Consider the following 16,585-nt stretch of genomic DNA (forward strand, 5'->3'; position numbering starts at 1 on the left):
AGAGATGAGGTCTCCTATTTGTGACTAATTGATTCATAACTCCTAATCAGAAACATTTACCCCTATGCAAACTTGACGAGAGCCATAAAACTGAACCAGCAAGCACAAAATCAGAAAAATCTGAGAGAAAGCAATGGAGAATGACTATTTCCCTTCCTCACTTCTCCCACAGCTTCTTCCACCAATCCTATTTAATTCTTAAATAGTTATGTTAATTTGTATAGTTATATGTGTTTAAATTCGAATTGCCATGGGGCAAGATATCATGTCATTTATCAAATTTTTGTGTTAATTTTATTTTCTCAGTATTTGCTTGGTATCCTGTCGAAGAGGATTACAGCTATAACTAATAAAGCTTTTTAAAAATATCCATTTTAATAGTTGTTTCTTGAAATTTAATCCCCAAATAACATCTATATAAATGATAGAGGGGCGGAAATGGCCTACGTTCAGGTTTAGCATGATGGAGAGTTTTTTATTCCTAGCTTTAGTTTTGAATTCAGTTTCCGTATAAACGTTAGAATAGAGGAAAACTCTGACTATTAAGCTTTATCAATGTTAAAGAAATGTTTACTAACTTGGCTTCACTAGTGTCTTATGTAGCAATCTTGCGCCTGCTTGCACCGCCATCACCAAGGTATCGCCTTCCTGTTATGCATGGAGAAGCACGCATGTGCCAGGTAAAACTCTCTCACTTCTTTTCTGTAACTCATTTCTTTTGTTGTATATATATACACACACGCCTACATAATAACATACTCAGTATCCTTATTGGTTGCAGGAGGTTGCAGATTTCTTCACTATTGTTCCTCCCAATGACAAGGGAATTCGCATTGCGGGATTATATGGAATGCTGGGCATGGGAAAAACTACACTTGGCAAGGCTTTCTGCAATCTTAGTTTAGGGAATTTTGATGGCAAAGTATGCTATCTGGAATTTTGTGGAGGTAAGACACTGGATAGGCAAAAGCTTGCCTTGCAGTATCTCACTGATTGCCATAAGTCACAACTCGAATCGCTGACAAGTGAAGATGAGGTGAATAATTTCGTATGTTCTCATCTCATTTGAAGGTGTTCTTCCTTTCCAAGTGGAATTCTCTTCGATTTTTTGAAAACATATTATTACACAAGATGTCTAACTATCTTGCATTTTCTAATATAAAGGCACAAAAAGAATTTTATAAGAGAGTGAGGGGCCAAAGGGTGTTGTTGGTTCTGGACAATATCGAAACCGAAGAAATCATAGACGAAGTGATAGATTATCTTCAGGCAGAACTGGGGAAGAACAGCTGCATCCTTTTGAGCACACGAAGCGTGTATCTTCTAAGGATTATCCGACATTCATGCATGCACGTCCCAAGCCTTACAGAGGGAGAGGCCATAGCCATCTTGTTGGAAAGAACCACTCTACAAGAGTCCACGTTGGGGGCAGAGGATAGAGGTTTTGCTTTGAAGTGTGCAAACAGATGTTCGTTCCAAGAGGATACACGTTATTCTCCAAAATTTCATCCGTTAGCCTTGAAAGTTTTCGGCCGTCACCTCTTTGGTAAATATGGCTCAAATTTGTCAAAGTGGATTGATGAAATAGATGATTCTGTTGATACATTAGAAGAACATGCACAACCAGCATATTGGAAATTATATTGGAATCAAAACTTCCAGTATTATTGGAATCAAGACTTACAAGATATACAACCAGTATATTGGAATCAAGACTCTTTGTTTGTGGGAGTAAGTCCTAGAGTAAATAACGGGTACATTGATTCCAACAACACACCCGCTATTCAAAGTAGGTATGATGTGTTCAGTGTGTTGGGTAGAGCTTTTGATGGCATGGAGCCCACATACCGCACTATATTTATGCTTCTCATTGTATATGCACTGCCCAATATATCTCCCCATGAAGTTACTGAGTGGCTTGCAATAAATTGCAATGAAGAGATCAAGTATATTAAGAAAGCAGTGAGTTGAATGTTTGTGTCTAAGCTTTTTTAGTTTGTGAGTGGTTTCTTCAAAAACTGATACTCTTAATTTATTTGTTGCTTCAGGTTGAGGATCTGTGTGAGAACGCTTTTATTGAAGAAATGCATGTATCTGAAATTCGCATACACGACCTTATCAAGGAGTTCGCTAAATGCAAAGCAGAGACCGACGACGAAGCAGGTAAGGATTTAAAAGTAGCTTTAAATATTCAATCTCAAAAGAGAAGTGGGCACAATGTTTTTTAAAATTATATATAGATAAGTTGTCTAATGACATAGAAAAATTCAAATAAAAACTTCATTGTTTTGACGTCAGATAAATTTTACACTTACTAATTTTTATCATTTTTTAATATTGTAAAAAAAATAAAGTATGAAGATTTGAATTATTTATTTGTTTCTCTTGAATAGATGGACACCTCAAACTTTATGTTTAGCATGTGTTTTGTTTGGAGTCAAGTCCAATAATTTAGTTTAGTTTGCACTCACAAATTCATCTTTTGGGTTTAAACTTCCTTGCTTAGTGTGCAATTTTATTTCACTCATTGGATTGACCTTTGTATGCTTTACTTGTTTCATTGACATGAAGACCAACAATAGTTAAAAATGCCTTGAAAGGGCTATTGTTATTTCATTAAGAGTTGTGTTCTAGTTTAATCCAATGCCTAGCATGTGTTTTGTTTGGAGTCTAAGTCCAATAATTTAGTTTAGTTTGCACCCACAAATTCATCTTTTGGGTTTAAACTTGACCTTGCTTAGTGTGCAATTTTATTTCACTCGTTGGATTGACCTTTGTATGCTTTACTTGTTTCATTGACATGAAGACCAACAATAGTTAAAAATGCCTTGAAAGGGCTATCGTTATTTCATTAAGAGTTGTGTTCTAGTTTAATCCAATGCCTTTGGACTCTTTCGCTCTATTCACCAAGGCATGCTATACCTTGGCCTCGACTCTCTATGTTCTTGTTGTTGAAGGTTTTAGCTACCTTTTGGCCCACTTTGTATCTCAGGGGTTGGTCAAAGGTATTGCCTTGCTCGATTCATCAACAAGCAACTTGATAATGACCACTTTTTAGATGAATTGTTCCTTGCTCTCATTGAAGATGAGCAAAATATCAAACAAGCATTGAAATGGTTGGATACTTTCTTTCAAGCTTCTAGCTTGGCCATTCAATAACGTGACATTTAGTATTATAGACAATCATTTTTATTTGCACCCCCTTAGCTAAATACTTTTGGATGAAAGTGGATTGGTCATGGAGAAATTTTTGAATTTTTGGGATTTCCCTTTGCCTTCTGGTCTTAGCAAATGTCCTAATGGCAAGCAATTCTCCTCATAATAATAAAAATGTTGTGTATTGGATCACAAAATCCCTTTCTCTTGTAGAAAATTTCAAGTCTACACCAAGATTCTTGCGACTAACCATTTGTACTACTCTTCATGTTGGGATCCTTCTTAAGCCTCTTATGTGAAGGTAGAAAAGCTTCTCATGATTTTCTTTGGGCTTCCATAGAGAACCACAAGGGTTTTCATAGGGTTTCCTAGGAATTTTGTTGTCTCCCTCATGATTCTAGGGGATTGGGGCTATTATCTACACAACAAAAAGGTTTGGCACTTTGTGCTAAATGTATTATCCATGCCCTTATTGGAGATGAGGCCTAAAAAATTTTGGTTCAGCATTGTGTCTCCTCTAGATATCTAGTTGGGTGACTTGCTTGGAAGGGGATTAGTTTTTGAACCCTTCTCACCATGAATAATGTGGTTCACATTGGAGGAACTTTTGTTGTTCAGAAAATTTGGAAAGTTTGCAAAGCCATAAAACCATAGAATTTTTTGGAATCATTCCAACTTCTATGGTGGCATTTTTATAAATTGGTAGAATATTTGGTGGTCTTCCATTCTATAGGATCAAGGTTTCCCTCTAACTAGATTGCCTTGGGCACAAGCCTTGATATTTCACAAGAAAGGGATTTAATGTCTACAAGATTTAGTTTCCAAAACTTATATGAATCTCATGCTATGGAATGAAAGTAAAGCTGAGTTTCTCCTTTCTAACTAGGATTATAAACATTTGATGTCATAGGCGTAATTTTGTTTGATATGTTTCACAAAATTAGAAGCACTTCTTTGAAGCCTTGGTGGAAAGATTGGAAGTGGGGTCCAAACATTGCCTTATGCAATTATAAGCTCTAACTCGGTTATCGTTGACTTGCTCCTCATATGCCTGTGGTGTTGATTTTAAACTAGAGATGGCATTTGCACTCGCCCATTTTTGCATGGCAATGCCAATTCCATACTATTTGGTTGGTTGTTTTAGAGCCGAATTTGACCCACTTTGCTAGGTGTGTTATTTTCCAAGGTCTTCATGTGGGTTCTAGTCTTTCTTATTTAGGTGCCCTTGATCCTCATTGCCCTTGTTATGGACAATTGGAGTTTTTTAAGCATCTCTTCTTGTTTTGGACTTGGATTCATGACTTCTTCAAGCCTTTTCAATCAAATCCTTTCTTCTAGAATATGATTCTTTTGAGGCATTGGCCTCATATTCATCACAAATTCAACTAGAGTTGACATTCTTCCACTCCTGGTTAAGATTCTACTCTACATACGAAAAAAAAATAAAATTCTAATTGCTCTGTTGATCAATGTATCCCACTTTTTTCTGAAGTAATTATTTGTTCTAATGTTTTATTACAAATCCAGATGCAAACTAATAAAGTTGCATTGAAATCTACATAGCTACAGACTATGAAGAAGATAAAGACAAGGATGACGAGGGTTGGGACCTCCTGGATACTTTGAACCCCATTGATGTATGGGGTAAACTGAATGATCAAAACCACTCTCCTCTCCTCTCTAATACTATAGTTGCTGCTTAACTTCTTGATTTTTTATATTTTACGAATTGGATGTATGCCTTGTACAGATTGTTGGGGTATGATAATATTTTTTTCTATAACTCAAAATGCTGACACTTATTCATCAAAAAAATCAAATTGAATAAATAATGAATTTGCAAACATAAAAAAACAAAAAAAAACAAGGTTGATTGAAAATGATGAGGCGAATGAAAAGGGGAAAGAAAGAAAGAACAATTCTTTTATAGTCTACGATGTCGGTTGGTCTATATATGGGTCTTCAGATGGCTTATAGCAATATGGGACGACCCCATACTCATTGCGGGAGGCACCTAACTACGCTACAAACAAGGCATACATACCTTACCCCTTGCGAGACTTCAACTTGTAACCTCTCTTTCAAGAGCATAAATTCTTCACCACTAAGCCAACTCAAACTGTATGACATACATAAAAAAATAAGTAAAAATAGTTACAAAATAAAATTAAAAAGAATAAAAATCATTCCCTACATTTCAATATTTTGGAAAACAAATTTAGATTTGTAAATGGCAATTTTGACCTGAAGGATTTTTGTATGGAAGACCATAAATTGTAAAATTATTTTTAAAGACGAAATTAATAAAACAATTCTATGTAGAAGTTTTTATGAAAAATTTGAGATTATAATAGTAAGTGAATTGTTTAAGTTCGTTGAATTTTTTTCGTGGAATTTTTTTAAAGGTGGAGTGAAGTTTAGAGATGAAATTATAAGAGCCATCTTTCGCTTGCTTCCTGCACCATCACAAAGGTATCATGTCTCTGCTATGCAAGGAGAAGCACGAATGTGCCAGGTTAGACCCCCTCGCTGACTTCTTATCTATTACTTATTTCTCCTCTTGTATTATCACACATATATATGTATTTATTATATTTCTGGGTTGCAGGAGATTGCGGATTTCTTCAAACATGTTCAACCCAATGAAAAGGGAATCCGCATTGCAGGATTGTATGGAATGGAGGGTATGGGCAAAACTACACTCTGCAAGGCTTTCTGCAATCTGAAATTGGAGGATTTTGATGGCAAGGTATACCATATAGAGTTTTGTCGAGGTAATTCATTGGACAGAGAAAACCCTGCCCTTACAAACCTTCAATCGGAGCTCCAAGAACTAGCAAGCGAGTATCAGGTGAACCTTTTCCATATAAAATTTTCTTTATTTGATTTACATCTTTAGAAATATGTGAGTGAGATCTACTTATTGGATATAGATATTTTGGGTTAAGGAATATAGTCTAAGTTTTAATTTGTTTAGTGGTTCATTTGAAATAGATAAATGCTATTGTAGAAATTAATATGATTTAAGATAAAAATGCTGCTTAAGCTTGCTCTATATAGACTCATGCCTAAATGTTCGGTATTTTCTAATACAATTTACAGGGCCAAAGAGTATTGTTGGTTCTGGACAACATCGAAACCGAAGAGAGCACAGACGATGTGAGATATTGTCTTCAGGCAGACTTGGGTGAAAACAGCTGCATCCTTTTGAGCGCACGAAGCGTAGATGTTCTAATAAAGAATTTCAATATTGACTCTGAGTCATGCATGAGTATCCCAGGCCTTGAAGAGGAAGAGGCGATATCCATCTTGTTGGAAAGGACCTCTCCAGCGGAGTCAGCGATGGCAGCAGAGAACAGAGGTTTTGCTTTGCAGTGTGCAAACATATGCTCGTTCAAAGAGACCAGTCGTGGCATTATTGGGGGGGCTCATACATTTCATCCCTTGGCCTTAAAAACTTTTGGCCGGTACCTCTTCAGCAAATACCGTTCCGATTTGTCAAAATGGGTTGCTGAGATAGATGGCTTGGTTGTTGGATCTAGTGATGGCTTGGATGATGTGTTCACTGTGCTGGACAGAGTTTTTGATGATATGAATCCCAAATACTGTACTATATTCATGCTTCTCACTGTATATATGCTGCCTAAAATGTCTCTGCACAAAGTTACTGAGTGGCTTGCAATAAATTGCAATGAAGAGATTGAATATATTGAGAAAGCAGTGAGCTGAACATTTACTTCTACTCTTGTTTAGTTTGTGATTAAGGTTTATTTTGTTGTTGAAAAACAATTGAGCGCCTAATTTTTGTTTGTGGCACCAGGTTGAGGATCTCTGGCAGAAGGCCTTTATTGAAGAAATTAAACCTGAAATTCGCATACACGATCTCTTTATGGAGTTTGGTCAAAGCAAAGCGAGAAAGATGGGGAGATGGCTGTGGTGTAAGGATGACCTCATTACTTCAGAATCTAAGTTGTTTTCAAAAGATGAAGCAGGATTTGAATTGGCAAAGCTAGAACACTGCCGGCAGCGAGATCTGTCCCAGATCGGCGATAAGTACGTTGAAAATCTATGGGCTCTTCAGGTTGTAGATGGGGAAATGAACCATCTTCGATTCAGCTCGATGAAAAACATAAGGAGCCTCATTTTACACAATTGCGAATTTCTGGAAGTCCTTCAAGGGATGGAAAATTTGCCTGGCCTGGCGTGGCTTCAGATAAGGCAGGTACCAATGCTAAAATTCGTGAAGTTAAACAGCCTCACTGCCTTACAACATCTTGAGATAGACATTGGATACAGCGGCGGACCCACTGAGCTTGGAGATCTTGCCGGCTGTGTTTCTCTGAGAGAGATTTATGTTCGCTGTCCATTCCTCTTGAAGTTCCCACGAATAAATGGTTTGCCATATTTGGAGAAAGCGAAGTTTCAAGAATTATCTGTGATCGGCCCACTCGACTGTGCAGCATGCGTAAAGCTTCAAAGTATTGACTTCGAGTATTGCTGGCAAATGGTTCACATACCGTTGATCGATGGTTGTTCCAACCTATCCAAAATTGTTCTGAATATGTGTGATCAAGTGACAGAATGTTCAGATAAAGAAGAGTCAAGTGCTTTAGAGATAAAAGAGTTATGCATTTCATCAGAAGATCCTTGGGCGCCAAGGCATTCATTTTGTTGCGATGGACTGAATAATCTTCCCTTATGGAATATCGTCATAATGGATGTTCCGAGCTTGAGACGTCTTTCAAATTTGACTGTGCTCAAACTATACGATTGTGATATAAGTGAACCACCGGATGTTACGTGTTGTAGCATGCTGGAGGATGTTTGTTTTTTTACATTGCAATATCTAAAAAGCTTTCCCAACTTCTCTTCACTGAGGAAGTTGAAGAACTTGTGTTTATGTAATTGTGGGAGTGTCCGAGCTCCTCCCGATATCGGGGGATGCCATGAATTACGGGTGTTCCATCTACTCTACAATGATAATATGAAGGGTCTGCCAATGATGGATGGCTGCCCACTACTCGACGAAATCAAGCTGAGTTGGCTTTCGTCGGAGGAGATCCTCTATTACTCTGACAGCTATGAAGATGACGATCTTGAATTTTGCCTGGATTACCAGAAAGATGAGATCTTCCCCAACTTAAATGATGTATTTATGCCAGTGGAATTGAAGGAGTGGCAGTGGATGCAGGGCAAGAGAGTGCGGGTGAAGCAGTATTTCCGTAGAGAGAAGGTGTATTATTCTATCGCAGCTACATGTGAATCGTACGATCGAAACGGGACGCGGGACTCTCTTGAGCAAGTTATTATTCACAGGGCAAGTACCATTTCAGGTAAGGTTTTAATACCAAAATTAAAAAGAGAAGTTGACAGGATATTCTAAGAGTTTTAATTTAAAATTTCTAGTATATGATTTTGATTTTTTTCAGTTATTCCAATAATCTTAGCAGTAGACAATAAAAATCATGTGTTTTAATTGTATGTTTAGAAACCAATGAATTTGATGCTTGTATGATGCTTTATGTGAGTTAAAAAAGGATTTTTATTTGGGCCTCACATAAAATCTCGAAATTTGCTTGGTCACACATGAATATTTGTTCTATTTGAGTATGTACCTAATGTAGAAATGAATTCATTACTCGATATAGAAGTTATACCTTGATGTGTTATATAAGTTTGCACTAAGTTTCATCAACAAAGGAATCTGGGGCATGATGATTGATTACAAACATATTTTTTCAAATATATATAGGTGTCCTTTTGTTTAACAACAAAGAAATCTGGGGCATGATGATTGATTACAAACATATTTTTTCAAATACATATAGGTGTCCTTTTGTTTAACATATTCTTAAGTATTATATGTTATAGGTATAGGCTTGTAGAGACCGCTCCACGACCTAGATGTCTCCATGTTTAACTAAGATATTTCAAGCACTATTGAGTATGCCTTTAAAGTCACATTTATTGATTTGTACCATTAGTTTTTTAGTGACTTAACCTTTAGATATAGTTATATGATTGTTTCTTTTGTTTTTGATATCTATGTTTTTTGATATCTATGTTGTACTTCAGATTATGAAATTTGTTACCAATGAAGAGTGGTTGAAAATAAAATTTTGAATTTGCAAAGAGTTGTGAATTTTGATTGGGCGAGAAATGCATTGGAGACCTACTATTGGATATGTACAATCTTTTTGGAGGACCAATAAGATGGATGGGCAAAAGGCAAGCAATGGTTGCATTATCTACAACAAAGTTAGAGTACATGCCAACTACTCATGCATGCAGGGAAATACTTCGGATACGAAGATTGTGCTCATGGATATATGCACTATTTATATTGTATAGATTTAATGGCTTTCTTTTCCCTACAATTACTATTGAAGGGATACTAAGATTTGACAACATTAAAGTGTAGATAAATTAGGGTCCCCCAGTTAGGAAGTAAAGTTAATTATTTTAAATTTTATAGCACTTCTATGATATTTATCCAATATAACTTGTCATATAATAACTATTAATAACTATTTCGATTTCCATCTTCTCATATTGGATATCTTATTTTCAATTATTTTTCACCCAATTTTAAAATAGCTAAAGTTGTCTTTAATGTCATAGCCCAAAATTATTATATTAAAGCCATTATAATGAAGGGCATTACATCTATTAAAGGTCATGAGCATGAACCGAGGTTCAATAACATGAGTTCAAGCTCAGAAGTGTGAATTACATGCTTACAAATAATTTTCAAGCTAAGGACTTTAGTTTTTCTATATAGTTGCTAGTGTAATCTTTGAGGTCATGTCCATGAATTTATGGCCAAGATCATCCAATGTTGTTCCATTTTTTCTTAATTTTTTTTTAGAATTCATACCATGATTCCTTTCTCTGATATTCTATTATTTCTTATAGTGATCTACCTTGACCAATTACATAATAAAAAATAGTTGCTCAACCCTAAATTCTATTTTAGCAGTAGTTAGACTTTAATTCTTAGATAGTTTTATTTAATTTATTTAGCATACAGACTTGGAATTCTCTTCATATTAGTAATGAATAAAACCCACTAATAAACCCATAGCATTATAGAGAGTTCTTTATTTTCCTTTCATATTCATATTATCATATATTATTCTAATGTGTATATGACCTAGGATACTCTATTTAAATAAACTATTTAAACACGTGAAAATTTTAAATTTTAGTGTTCACATGGACATGGATTATGTAGAATTTTAGATTTTAAAATAAGGCAATAAAAATGCATAAGTAATCTTGTTTGGGGAAGGAACACAAATCATTGATTACCCATAGGAAAATAATAACTTGTGTATATAGTCATTAGTGTTGGGATTAAGGTGTCTCAACAATAGAGTCCTAACATGTTTATTGTTTAATTATTTATTGCACCCACTTTGGAAGTCCTAAAAATTAGGGGGCTAGTGTCATAGGTTGCTATGTTGGGATTTTGATAGTTTCTTTTATTTATTATGACGATTACTAGTCTAGTGAAATAGCCATGGAGAGTTATTATTTGGCAGTTAGTATATATGGTGGAGTTCACTTTTAACAAGTGGTGTGAGGTAGATGTTGCATATGACAAGATGAGTGTTACAGGTGAGTCATGAGTTAGTGCTTTTGAAAGTCGTTATGTGCAACGTGTTATGGAAATGGTAACTTGTTGTTTTTGACACCACGTATCTTTTAAGTGTATGAGTTGGTTTTGGAAACCATTGGCACTTTCCACATGTGTTGAACTCTATAAATATGTGGCTTCTTAGTGTATTTTGTATGATAGGCCAGATATTTTTCAAGTTGTGTTGGAATTTTCTGTAGAATTCTCTTTTTCTAGATATTTACTCGTAAAGAGCATTGGCTCTATACATTCTATTTTAACTCTTGTTGTTGATAATACAATCGAGATCTGGGTTTTGGATTGTGGGCTTTTTCCTGAAAGGGTTTTCACATGTAAATTTGATGTTATGAGTTTATTTGTTTAAATATGAATTTGTATGTGGTTATCTAGTCTACAACAGTCAAATAGTTTGTAAGAAGTTTTTGCATTTTCTCTCCTATTAGATTTAGCATTTGGAAGACATTATCCCACACTTTTCTTCCTTCAAATAGGGGCACGAATAGATTGATTAGGGATGTTAAAGAGTGGTGTATCAAATCTTGGGTATATGAGAACTTGTCAAAATCTAAAATGACTTTAAATTAGAACTTGAAAAGTATCAAGGTACACAATTTTCTACTCTCAAAACGGATAGGTGGCCTCATTCTCCAATTTTCTACTCTCAAAATGGATAGGTGGCTTCATTCTCCTTGAGAGAAGCCATCTAAGTGAGTTAATTCTCACACTAAAACTATCAACCACCTCATTCTTCTAATATAACTATTTACACTTAATTGATAATAATTTTGAACCTATCTATATATATACTTCGAAAATACTTTGTTTAATTATTTTTATATGCTTCAGAAATACTTTTAATAAAATTTCCAAAATTTAACTCATTTAGTTTAATGATTGTAAACCATAATAAAAGTTTATGTAGTAGATGATGTCATCAATACTCTAATCCTTCAATTAGTACACAGTTATTTATAAAATGGGTTGTACTTCCTCTTCGACACATTGAAGTTGTATTTTAACACTTCTACGACATTTCAATACCACCACAGTGGATGAAACAATGCCGCCAATAATTTATGGTCAATTTATTATTTAAAAAAAAAAAGAATTTTCTAAGGTCGCGTACAATCTTTCATTTTCTAAGGTGTTTGAATGACAGATGAAGATGAAGTAAGATTTATAGATAAAGTTACGAGAGCCATCTCTCGGTTAATTCCACCCAAAATAAGGTTTCCTTATTCTTCCATGCAAGAAGAGGAAGCAACACTTATCTGGCCGGTAAAGCCACCTCTCCTCGTTATTTTGAAATTATGTCTACTTGTATTCTCATGCATATGTAGACTTATGCATTTCTATTATATCGGTGGCAGGCGAAAGCAGTACGGTTCAAGCCACTTTCTCCCACTGTCACAGGCATCCACATTGCAGGATTGTATCAAACAGAAGACAACCAGAAAACTATACTTCGAGAGTCTTTTTTCAAATTCATCTTGAAGGGATTTGAAGGCGGTGTCTCTTCGCTCGAATTTTCAGCAGGCAATTCAATGGAAAGATTAGATAACGCACTCAAGTATCTCACCCATTCACCTGGCTTGAAAATGAGACTACCAACAAGCGAATTCTTAGTAAGCACTTTTGTATATTTAAAATTCGTTTAGACGACGCTCTTCCTTCCCATATAGAAATTTATTCGAGACTTAAGTACTATTGTTTAGTTTATATATGGCAGTAAAAGTATCCTATTCCCAATCTATAACTATTCTGCAATATTCATTAAAATCTACAGGATCAAGATGCATTCTCTAAAGGACCAACGTTCAATATTATGATGTTGCTGATTAGGTACCCAATCCCTGATAAATTCATGGATGATAATTTGATGGACATAGCTAGAGATTTCCATATAAATTGGGCAGGGAACACTCGCATCGTTTTCCACTCTCAAAGGTATACAATTATTGAGTTCTCGAGACATTAGGGCAAGAAAGGCTCAGCATGCTCCGTGAAACTTTGAACAACATGCAACCCAACCTTTTCATTTCCAAGATGCATTGTCAATAGGCACTGGCAAACTAAATGTACGTTAATACTTGAATACTTTGACTCCGATGCAACGTATCACTTAGCGCATCCAAATTCTTTCAACGGTGATGCAATATTTACGTGTAGTTATAAGAGATTTGTTACCATATTTGTACTTTATTCTTTAATTCCGATTTCTTTCAGTTGGGATGTTGTATTTAGGTGTATTTACGAGATTGATTACTCTATATGTACTTCATTCTTCAATTTCAATTTCTTTCAGTTGTGATGTAATTTCTACGTGTATTTAAGAGTTTGATTACTTTATCGGTATTTTATTCTTCAATTCCAATTTCTTTCTGTTGTGATTTAATATCTACATGTATGTAAGAGATTGACTATCCTATCTATACTTCCTTCTTCATTTCCAATTTAGTTTAGAGATTAACTACCCTATCTGTTCTTTCTTCTTCAAATACTTGATCTTCCAATTTCTTTCAGTTGTGATGCAATATCTGCATGTAATTAAGAGTTGCTTACCCTATTTGTACATTCTTTTTCAAATATTTGTTTATTTACAAAACATACTAAAATATAGATTATATTGAATTTTATTTTTTAAGTATGTAGTATATTAAATATAGTTGTCATGTAAAGATGTTTATTTATACATTTTATTTATTTAATTTTTTTTAGATTTCTAAATTATATATAAAACAAATTTATTTAAAGTTCTTCAATTTCAACAATTGATATCCGAATCAAAGTGTGAACCACAAAAATCATTATTAAATCTAAAGGATTGTCAAAATTTATTTTTTAAACAAGATTTTTTACTTAAAATAAGCAACATTAATATAAGCTTATAATTGAAGAAAACAAATTCTTGATTCTAAATAAAGAGAAGGATTTATTATTAATAAATTATGGGTAAGTGCACTATAAGATGGGAGACCAATTGGGGGTCTTCAGATGCCACTTTTTTTTTTTGAAATCCAAAAAGTTTGAACTTCGACAAGGAAATGAAGATAGCTACACTCAAAATTTGAATATGAAACAAGAACAAGAGTTGTAATGCTCTAATTCTACTTTCTAAACTACTAATTTATTTTGAGAAACTTGACATAGCACCTAGTGTGCTCCCCTTAAAAATGTCAACTTTTTTTAGAATTTAAAAAATCACTTTGTTGAAAAACTAGCTAATACTGTTGAGACATGGACCAGTTAAGACTTGAATCTAGGACCTTCCATACGCTGCTGGAGTGCTCTACCATTGAGCTATTGGCCCTTCTTGGACCAATCCATCGTCAGTCCGAGTGGCTTATTTTAAAAACCAACACCCCCCCCCTTAAGCCACACCTCTCGTGTGCTTGGGGCTCCTAGCCTGGACTTGGCTCTGATACCATGTTGAGACATGGACCAATTAAGACTCGAACCTAGGACCTTCCATATGCTGCTCGAGTGCTCTACCACTGAGCTACTGGCCCTCCTTGGACCATTCCATCGGCGGTCCGAGTGTGGCTTATTTTCAACACCAACAAATACCATGTAGTTTATGTTATATTTTTTGATTAAATTTGTGATGAATATATAATTTTTTACTAATTTTCAAAGTGGACACATCTTGAAAAATAAAAAATTGAGTGTGCTCACCCTTAATTTTTGAAAATCAATTAAAAATAAATAAAATCTAATATGTGTAAAATTGAGTCTAGTTTCTAAAAATGTAATTTGTTTCAAAATGTGATGAACGAGTAAAAATGTATGCCTGAAATAATTGTGAAAATAAGAGACTCGCTAGTAAATTTGTTGTGTCTATTAACTAAGAAAAGATTACAATATATAGGAAAATACAAAACAATGTAAATATTAATGAAATCACCTACTTCTAACTACCTACAATAGTAGACATTTAAGAACCTCAACCTACTAACCTGACAATTAACAATGTAGAGAAATTAGAGATTCATTCGTAAATTTGCTTTGTCTATTAACTGAGAAAAGAATACAATATAATGGAAACACAAAACACTGTACATATTAATGAAATCGCTTACTTCTAACTACCTACAACTATAGACATTTAAGAACTTCTATCTACTAGCTTGACCATTAACGATATAGAGATATATTATTCTAACACCCTCCCTTAATGGTAAATCTATCAACAACACCAAGTTGCCCCCTGAATTTGACAAATTTATCTGGGTTCAGAGACTTGGTGAGAATATCCGTTGTCGGAATATAGTGCAATTGAACTGATTCGTCTTCTACTATCTTGCGAATGTAGTGACAATGAAGCTCGACATGCTTGGTGCATTCATGAAAGATTGGATTTTTGACTAGTTTGAGCACCCCTTGATTATCAGCGTACAAGGGAGAAGGTCCTGCTTGTGACATTTGCATGTCAGAAAGCATCCTACAAAGCCAAACTGTCTCACATGCTACCTTAATTGTTCCTCAATACTTTGCTTCAGTCGAGGAAAGAGCCACTGCCTATTGCTTCTTGTTGGTCCATGTTACAACACTTGTACCCAAACTGAATACATACCTAGAAGTGGATTTGTGGTCATCCATGGAACTTGCCTAATCTTATTCGGTATAACCAATCAACTTTAGATCCTTGCATCTGCCATAAAGAATGTCAAAATGTGAAGTGTCCTTCACATATCACAGCACTCGCTTCACTGCAACCTAATGATTAACTTTTGGAACTGTCATGAAGCGAGAAATGTAGCTCATTGCAAAACTGAGATCAAATCTAGTGGCAGTGAGATAGATGAGGTTGCCCACTAGTTGCTTGAATGTTGTTTCATCGACTGTAGGTGAATCAGAGTTGGTTGACAACTTTAGCCCCTTCTCCATAGGTTGGAGGTAGGTTTACAATCCTACATCCAAAATTTGTCACACAGACTTTGAGCATTTTTATATTGAGAGATAAAAATACTATCAGTTGTCTATCAAACCTCAATACTCGAACAGTAATGGAGAAGCCCCAAATCGGTCATGTCAAAAGCTTGACACAAATCTTGTTTGATTGCAGCAATCAAATGTGTTGAATTTATAGTAATGATCAAGTCATCAACATAGACAACAAGAAAGAGAATATCATCACCAGAGGGTTTGACATACAGATTACTGTCAAAGGGGCTGCACTGAAAACCATGATCAACCATGTACTGATCAATTTTGAAGTACCATGCATGAGGATCCTATTTCAGTCCATAGAGGGCTTTCACAAGCCTGCATACCCGATGCTCTTTGTCGGGAACTTTGAAACCAGGAGGTTGCGTCATGTAGACTTCTTCTTGCAACTCACCATTGAGAAAGACACTCTTGACATCCATCTGATGGACTTTCCATCCAAATTGAGCTGCAATAGCGAGAAGAAGATGAATGGTACTCATATTGGCAGTAGGAGCAAAAGTATCCTTATAATCAATGCCCTCCCACTGTGTGAATCCCCGAGCAACTAATTTGGTCTTGTATTTATCCGAAGTACCATCTGCATGATACTCGACCTTATACACCCATTTGCAGCTAATAGATTTCTTCCTAGGAGGAAAAATTAGAAAGAACCCAAGTGTGATTCTTTAGAAGACTATGGTATTCTGTCTCCATAGTCTTTTCCCACTCTGGAATTCCTTTAGCCTTTGAATATGTCTGAGGCTCATAGATGCTGTGGATGTTGGCCATAAGAGAAAAATTGACTATTTTGCTGCTTGCTCTTCCTACGAGCTGATCTACCATTAATGAGTTCATCATCAT

The 16,585-nt window shown here is 35.2% G+C and overlaps 1 protein-coding gene across 5 annotated transcripts in view; it reads left to right on the forward strand.

The window, feature by feature from the left end:
* LOC131034411 (uncharacterized) overlaps positions 1-13,034 on the forward strand; it is a 76,767-nt gene extending 63,733 nt beyond the window's left edge. The window contains exons 7-17 of one of the 5 annotated variants that reach the window (XM_057965881.2): positions 592-680; positions 782-1,036; positions 1,165-1,962; positions 2,049-2,163; positions 5,562-5,671; positions 5,765-6,007; positions 6,259-6,876; positions 6,977-8,489; positions 11,955-12,073; positions 12,166-12,420; positions 12,582-13,034. In XM_057965881.2, coding sequence (XP_057821864.2) covers positions 592-680; positions 782-1,036; positions 1,165-1,962; positions 2,049-2,163; positions 5,562-5,671; positions 5,765-6,007; positions 6,259-6,876; positions 6,977-8,489; positions 11,955-12,073; positions 12,166-12,420; positions 12,582-12,773 — 4,307 coding nt within the window. In that variant the 3' untranslated portion in view covers positions 12,774-13,034. Of the gene's footprint in view, positions 1-591; positions 681-763; positions 1,037-1,164; positions 1,963-2,048; positions 2,164-5,561; positions 5,672-5,764; positions 6,008-6,258; positions 6,877-6,976; positions 8,490-11,954; positions 12,074-12,165; positions 12,421-12,581 lie in introns of all 5 variants that reach the window. The other 4 variants (XM_057965880.2, XM_057965882.2, XM_057965883.2 and 1 more) reach the window with 4 other exon arrangements.
* Positions 13,035-16,585: the final 3,551 nt, after the last annotated feature.

The sequence above is a fragment of the Cryptomeria japonica genome, chromosome 8 (assembly GCF_030272615.1).
Source record: "Cryptomeria japonica chromosome 8, Sugi_1.0, whole genome shotgun sequence".
Lineage (NCBI taxonomy): Eukaryota > Viridiplantae > Streptophyta > Pinopsida > Cupressales > Cupressaceae > Cryptomeria > Cryptomeria japonica.